Source organism: Plasmopara halstedii (assembly GCF_900000015.1).
Source record: "Plasmopara halstedii genome assembly, contig: Scaffold_2386, whole genome shotgun sequence".
In the NCBI taxonomy this organism is placed as follows: Eukaryota; Oomycota; class Peronosporomycetes; order Peronosporales; family Peronosporaceae; genus Plasmopara; species Plasmopara halstedii.
This window is the reverse complement of record NW_020189293.1, coordinates 1,303,952-1,311,491: the sequence shown is the minus strand read 5'-3', so window position 1 is coordinate 1,311,491 and position 7,540 is coordinate 1,303,952. Positions and strand designations below refer to the sequence as shown.

The 7,540-nt window shown below is 42.0% G+C and overlaps 3 protein-coding genes across 3 annotated transcripts in view; all 3 read right to left on the bottom strand.

Moving 5' to 3' along the window:
• Positions 1–664, bottom strand: part of PHALS_03715 (uncharacterized protein) — a gene marked incomplete at both ends in the record, with an annotated part of 804 nt that extends 140 nt beyond the window's left edge. Inside the window, one exon of the mRNA XM_024717977.1 lies at positions 214–664. Within this exon, the coding sequence (XP_024583422.1) occupies positions 214–664 (451 nt within the window). The remainder of the gene's footprint in view (positions 1–213) is intronic.
• A 750-nt stretch (positions 665–1,414) lies between these two features.
• PHALS_03714 (uncharacterized protein) lies at positions 1,415–3,024 on the bottom strand (the record flags this gene model as incomplete). The annotated part of the gene is made up of 4 exons (XM_024717976.1): positions 1,415–2,181; positions 2,246–2,554; positions 2,619–2,715; positions 2,794–3,024. 4 exons carry the CDS (start codon positions 3,022–3,024, stop codon positions 1,415–1,417), a joined length of 1,404 nt encoding a protein of 467 aa, XP_024583421.1.
• A 160-nt stretch (positions 3,025–3,184) lies between these two features.
• PHALS_03713 (Endonuclease/exonuclease/phosphatase) lies at positions 3,185–4,924 on the bottom strand (the record flags this gene model as incomplete). The annotated part of the gene is made up of 8 exons (XM_024717975.1): positions 3,185–3,570; positions 3,634–3,790; positions 3,852–3,942; positions 4,015–4,139; positions 4,221–4,262; positions 4,323–4,373; positions 4,434–4,838; positions 4,904–4,924. The coding sequence occupies 8 exons, from the start codon at positions 4,922–4,924 to the stop codon at positions 3,185–3,187; spliced, it is 1,278 nt and encodes a 425-aa protein (XP_024583420.1).
• Positions 4,925–7,540: the final 2,616 nt, after the last annotated feature.

The window sequence follows — 7,540 nt, the reverse complement described above, 5'->3', positions numbered from 1 at the left end:
GGACCCGTACGTCGTAACCAGCCGCATCGTCAAGACAACGATCTTAAACGAAGCTTAAGCAAAGTGCTTATTTTCAAACATCTTGTGTTTCAAATGCCAATGAAATGTAATGAGTCTAAGAATCTCGTTATGATCATGTTGTAGTCTAACTCTATGTATCTCTCGATACTTCTTTCTTCTTTCTTTTCTGCTTTCGTTTCTTGTGCCGATCACGCAAATCGCTGTAATCATCGCTTGAGTCTGAAAAACAGTCATTTTTAGATGCGCGCTTTCTTTTCTTCGACGTCGAATGTTTGTGTGACTTCCTCCTCTTGCGTTGTTCAGCTTCTGCGTCTGAGTCTGAGTCATAAATAGCGGCCAGAGCTTGCGGATTAAGACCACTATTCGCCATATAAAGCTTCGACTTTCTTACACTAGACTTGCGACTCTTCCGTAATGACTTATCGCGAGACGCATCCAGCTGTTTGCGAAACTCCTTGGTGTGCTGCTTCGACGTGTCTTTCTTGGCCTCTGCCTCTAGCCTCTGAAGTTTGGAGCCGACAAGTTGGTCATATATTTTTTGCAGTGTCGATACAGCATTCGCGCTTTTTATTAAAGAGCGCCCATGGTCTTGCTGCTTGTGACGTCGGCACGTTCCAGTGAAGCACTGCGGACACGTCGACATGAGTAGTGACGAAAGTTTTGTATTCTATTGTACAAAGTAACAATTATATAGTCAAATTCATTATTCGTGAGAAATATGGATGTTAATGTAATAATATGAATAAAATAAATAAAATAGTCAGATGAATGTGAATTTCACTTCACAAAATCGTCTACGCAGTTACTCCTGCTCCAGCCAACTTGTCGACTTGAAGCACTATAATGGACGCAAGGACCAAGATTTATTCACGAGCTTCATGTGAGTGAGGTTCCAACGCTTTTTTGGGGTTTGATTATAGGTTGAAAACGATAGACGTATCAGATTTTCTTTCTATAGAGCTCGTGAAACTACCAAAGGCTGTACAAATTTCTGTAGATTCTGTAAATTCGTTGGAATTGCTTAGAATATCAGACTGAATTTTGACTATAATTTTTATTCTAAAAGTTTGAAATATTCAACTTTACTTGTCGCAGACTTCGGCAAGGTTTAAGAGACGCTCCAAATTACTAAATGGTGTTTCCAAGACGTAAGTTTGAAATTCACTGTATCTATGCTATCACTTTAAGCAAGCAGAATCTCCAAAAGGGGTCTTTTGTGCAATTTTATATATTGTCACACTTCCAATTGATAAACATCATTTCAAGATTGTAAAGGGAACAATGACACTGCAGCTAACGATAGTAGAAAAGCGAAGTACAAATGAGACCAACCTTTAAACTTGTCTGCCATTTCTTGCATGATATCTTTACTTTATATTTCGTTACTGTATGATCACGACAGAGTGGCAAATGGATCGTTGTCCATCTTTTGAATGGACAGCTGTCTAAGTGGCTCATTCATCGAAGTCATTGTTGTAAAAGGAGACACTTGCTGTCCCAAAAATCCTCCATACGGAACCATTGCGTTCGATTGCATAACTCCAAATCCCGATGAAGAAGATGCCATTCCGAAAGGCCCAGTATTCGCAATTGAATTGTACATCAGAGCTTGCGGCGGGGCCATACCACCATTAAAACTTCCAGGTGTCTGTATTGAGTTATACGTCGGAAAAGCCAGTGGAGGAGGTGTTGGTAGAATCTGAATTTTTTCCTTTGGAGCGAGTTGACGAGCTTGTTCCAAAGTCTGGTAGCTTTTTGCGGATCGTTGAGAAAGATTTTTATCCTCGGGTTTAAGATTAAGATTCACCATGTCAGAGGACCACAGATCTCTAGTTGACACTTGATCTTCTTCGGTATGAAGTGAATCAAGTGCATTTTCCATAGGTGGTGAGGTTTCTTCAACCGGTGGCGGTGTGAAGTCGAGCCCTGACAGCATTGACGTAATGTCTTGCGTTTGTGGCTGCTGCTTCGTCGCAAGTGTTGATGTGACTGGAAACCCATCAAAGTCAGTAAATTCAGGAAACGGTATTGTCGATGGAGCCGAACTATTCCACATATCAAAGACAATAGAACCGGTTGCTGCAGACTTGGCTGCTAGGCGAAGCGGAGGAGGATTCGGCGAAAGCGCCACGGATTTGGCACGCTGACGTGACTCTGGAGCTAAACATAGCAGCAAATAACTTGTAATGCGACTTTACTTTCAAGCAAGATATCAGAAACGTACAAATATAATCAGGTTTTGCAAAGCCGCAGGCTTCACAGATCAAAGCATGAGGCTTTTCGTTCACCAAAGTGCATTGCGTGCACTCCCAAGGCGAGAACGAATTCTCACGTGACGAATTGCGAGTATTACCGTAGTTACCATTGTTGTAGCCCCCTTTTGAGTAATTGTACGTGAACGAGCCATTTCGAGAGCCAGAGTCGGTAATCGTTCGTGAAGCAGAGGTAACTCCATTGTCTTGCGATTTCTGAAGCTTGGTGGGATCCAGACGATTGGGTAGACGACGAAAGGAGATACCATCGACAATTAAGTCTGGAGCACAATACTATTGTCAGAGGTCTAAATATCCATACAAAGTCCACTACGCAATACTAACCATACATATCATTAAGATCCACAGAGGGTTTAATGATAATGTGGACGCAGTGTCCACCAGACAAATTAAACACGTAGTCCCAGTCGCCAAAAGGGAGCTAAAAATGATAGAATCAGAAGCAATTGTTATTGTATATAATATTTGGCGGATGCACGACGAACAGGATCAAACCTACCGATTGGGAATTGTACTTCACGATACCATCCACTCGCAACACCTTTTTGCCTGATGCCAAGGAGTGCGTGAGTGAGATCTCAAAATCTCGTCCTTCTTCGACTTTCAATCGCCAAACCACGCGCTTCTTCGAGCTTTCAATAGTCTTGCCTACATTCGACACTTCATAGTAAAGAGCAGCAGCTCTAGCATTTGAGGCCTTGACATTGCCCCATTGACTTTGCCACGACATGATGCAATCCTCTGATATCAAATAACTCGCTACGAACAATGAGGTCTTTCGAAACTGCGTCAATGTTTCGGAACGACGCCATGAAGCGATTAAGAATAGATGGTCGTTACAACATTTCCAAAAGTATATTTATTGTAAAACAATTATTGATCAAGCATCTTCATGTTGGTCCACAAAGGCACTGAAAAGACGACTTTTCGTACAGACAATTTCGGTTGACGGGATGTTCCGAGTCTAGATTCCATCCATCAGTGGTTTTACCATTGAAAAAGCAATTTGATCCGGTGCAATAGCAACGGAAATCGCGAAAGTGACAATCTTTGTCTGTGGAGCAACCATCTAAATGATACGTTAATGGATCGTTGTCTTTTCCTTTTCCCCTTGTCACTTGGAATTCGAATTTACCATGCACTGGATAATGATCAGATAAATCGATTAATGTCATCTTCACGTTGCTTTGCGGTGCAGTCCAATCAACAGTGAAGTGTTCAACTTGATTTACGTGAGCTTCGAGGGTTGGCATGATTTTTGGCTGTTGATATGGAGCTACAATTACCAAGAAGCTGTTCAAGAATCAAACAATGGTATTACAATGTGACGGTAAATCACCTTTGCCGTATAGAACGTAGTCAAGCCACTCAAGTGGACAACACGGACAATAGCACATCATCTCTGAGTTCACTTTCATCAGCGATTTTGACTTTATACGAGCTCTATGCTTTTCACAGGTCGTTCTGGTAAGAGATGACGGACTAAAAGTACCATCCTGTCGACGAACGATAAATGTAAGGCGATTGCAGCAATCATATCGAGATGTCATGTCGAACCTTTAACGGACCCCAATTTTTGATGTATTGAGCACTGCACTTGTTGCTGATTGCAGCCCCGTCACGTCCAACTAGTACATTCGTGCGCGGACTTATGTCGACATATATGAGCACATCTTAAACACTGCTATCATACAAAGTAAGTGAAACCTATATCACTTACTCGCTCGTAAAAATCTGGTTGCCTGTCTGTAAAGGCTCATGAGATTTCAACAGTTCTACCAAATGCGCCACTTCGTCTCGATACGTGTGATTATCCACGTTAAAGTCTCCCGCAAAAAGCAATGGCTTTCGTGTTGATATCAAATATTAGTACACAGTAAAGTGCGAATCAATTACTAGATTGTGATGTGTATCATCACGCCTTACCTCGTGGTACGGAATCCCGATTGCATCAATAAATTGGCGCATCTTCGAAATCAATGTATTTCAGAAAACAACAGAAAATGTTCATACAGAGCAAAAACATACCTGCTTTGCTTGCATGATACGATCCGATCGACCTTCTGGCGTCGACCATGCCTACAATATCTCCACATTATATCCTTCCACGCCTATAATTCGAGCCTCAAGTTCTATTACCTGCATATGCGTGGCAAAGACGTTGAAAATTTTTGATGTCCCGTTCATTGTCTTCAATATCCTTGCATACTTGACTCCTTTGGCTGCTAGACAGTCCGAATAGTGACAAGCGTTGCGATAAATATGCTGTCCCTCTCGAATGATTGGCCACTTGGAGACCATCATAACTCCTCCATTCACAATACTTGTGAATGGGTCTGGGTCGTGTAATATTGTTGTAGAATAATTATATCCATATGATTCAAAAGTTTTTAACATTTCTTTTCGTTGCAATTGAATATCAGCTTCAGCAAAAGTCACGACATCGATACTTGTTGATATTCGATGCAACGATTGAGGAACTCGCTGAAGTCGCTCGTCTTGTCCATCTTTCGACACTTCATATGGCCGTCCAAACAGATTGTACTATTAAAATAATTGGATTATTATACACACCATCGATGTATAGTACGTCAAAGTATCATGAATACCTGAAGCACTTCGAAACTCATACTGTCGACTGCTTCACGTGGCGGATAGTGGACGGTCGGAAATGACATCTCCCATATCTTAACGCTGACATTCTCTCCTTGAGCAGCCACTTGGTAAGATTTACAACAGAGAAAGAGATATGGCACGAATATCAGCAACGTGACTACCATCGTACATCAAATAAAAATGACAAATTTGAAAAGCAACTTTGGAGATTTTGAAATCTCACAATATACAAATACAACATTACGTTCGCGCCAAATTTATCAAAATGTGAATCTTAAATTGATGAGATCATGTTGTAGCTTTAACTTACCAATCTTCTCTCTCTACGGTCATACATATTTGTATTAAGCAAACTATACTGTCATAATGAAAAAGTAAGGTTGTTCTACTTTTGCAGCTTTCTACTTGGCTTGGGGGCGAGCACAATGTGACTTCAAGGTACAAAGAGGAAGCTTTGACTAAAAATTCTGTGCTGATTACCGCACTGAAGGGCTTTAAAGCTCACGCATAAGCGTAATGAAGGGCGTGGCTCTAATGTTGATATGAATGTATCTATTTTTTGGGAAGGTATAAAGTGGTACTCCCAAGGATTTTGAGTGATATATGTCGCGGGTGCTCGTACCGTTTCGTATCAAGTGCGTTCTACACTGATTTTTACCCACTAAAATAGGCGGGATGCGAGCGGACATAATGCAAAGGTGTGTATTTTTTCAACAGGTTGGCTGTAGCCCTTATTTCGGAGGCGGGTGTAATTGACATCATGGCGAGAGGTCTTCTAAATAAATGTGCGGCTTAAACTGGGGCCTTCCGCGGCCACACCGTCCTCTTGGAGGAAGTGTTAGACATCGCAAGGAATGCAGAACGCGACCTTCGTTCCGCGAGGGCCAGTTGTGGTACCAAACTGTATGAGCGCATCAGACACGATGGACCTTAGCCATGCTTAAAAAAAGAGATGGATTTTTCGCTGCAGAGCATCTCGGGGGAAATCGGAGATGTTTTATTTGTAGTGAAAGAAAACTTTGCATCTTGCGCGCCGTCCCACCCCATCTCCCATGGGGAGGTGAGCTCCAACACGGGGTCATTTGACGTGCCTATTGCAAGACAGTATCGAGTCCCAGTACGTGCATAACAATCATCTGGTTTAAATCGGCGTCCAATTGCGCTATGTTGTAGTCAACAGTAACGAAGCAACCCTAAAGAAAAAAAATCATCGAAAGTGAGAAAGCGCACAGCTCAAAATTGCCAATTGTGAGTATTAAACTCAGGCTTTGCGAGGGCAAATAACTATTTTAGTAAAGTAAGAGCTTCGAAAATTACGTACAACGCGCAGCTGAGAAATGCAATAGAGAGTGCGCGGAGGCAATCGAGATATTAAAGACGGAAATGGTATCAGTTCGTCTTGCAACGCAGACGCTAATGAAAGTGTCCAAGGATCTGCTAAACGTTCAGAAAATTTTTTGGTAGCTTGACAGCATTGAAAGCTGTCTCATCTTAGACCTTACCTCAGAAAATAATTCCATTCAAGGTATGGCACGCTTCGACGCTACGAGCCATGGGTCGACTAAAAAAAGGACTGTCACGATCTCTAGTGTACTTTCGTGCGACGGGAATGAACAATTAAATCCTGTGCTAGGTCCAGTGGAGGGTGAAAGAGACTGTTTGCTTAGACTCCTGTGACAGGGCAGGTGGAATTGAACGGCTATTGCATGTCGCGAGTAAGAGAACGGGTTCTGAGAATAAAAAGATTCTTGCCACGATGTGACTGTAAGGATGAGTAAGCATGGTCATGCGTGCTCACCGCTCAGAGAAGCGAATCTCCGCGGAAATTTAGCAAAAAAGACTATCTCGTCATGTCTAAATGTTAGAAGGTGTAGATAGTCTGTCGCTACATCCTGTAGAAACTCGCAACGAGCTGACGAAATTGTCCCTAGAGAATATCGGTAAGAAAATGAATAATGGTGAAGTCACTAAACGATACGGTTGGTACCGGGGGGAAAGCTGAGATCGTCATCCGTCATTAGTGAATTCTGTCGCTGAGAAAAGTCGCAGAGCACTGTGTGAGGATTCTGACAGAGCTCTAAAGATCCTTGCTGTTAATGAGACATCAGGCTGTGATGACAAGAGACTCACCACTTATATAAGATCAAATAGGGGAGTGCGTCACATAATTGACTTGTCTTTATAAGCAAATATTGCTTCACAAGAGATGGCCTTACAAAAAAATATGACATCATGTACATTTTGTGCGAAACACAGCAGTTTGGACTAGAAGAAGTCTACTCACTTGTCGCCGACTCTGTCAGAAGGGAAACGAGAAGTCGCAAATCGTGCATGCTTATAATAAGCTTAACGCAGAGGGACGATTCGTATAACGTATGGGCCAAACGCAAAATGTTATACGGTGCTTAAATTTCAAGAAGCAAGGAGTCTAAGAAATCAGATGTCGGTTTGTGGGGGCGGTCGGTCACAAGTATACACCACTATTGTTGATATGTGTCATGATGTATTACAGCACTGACATTCTTGATACCAAAAGTGTGATAGCATCTTATGTTGAAGGCACCCACTACAAAATAATTTATGAGACATGATATTCCTGATTACTTTCAAAACATAAAATATATAATGCT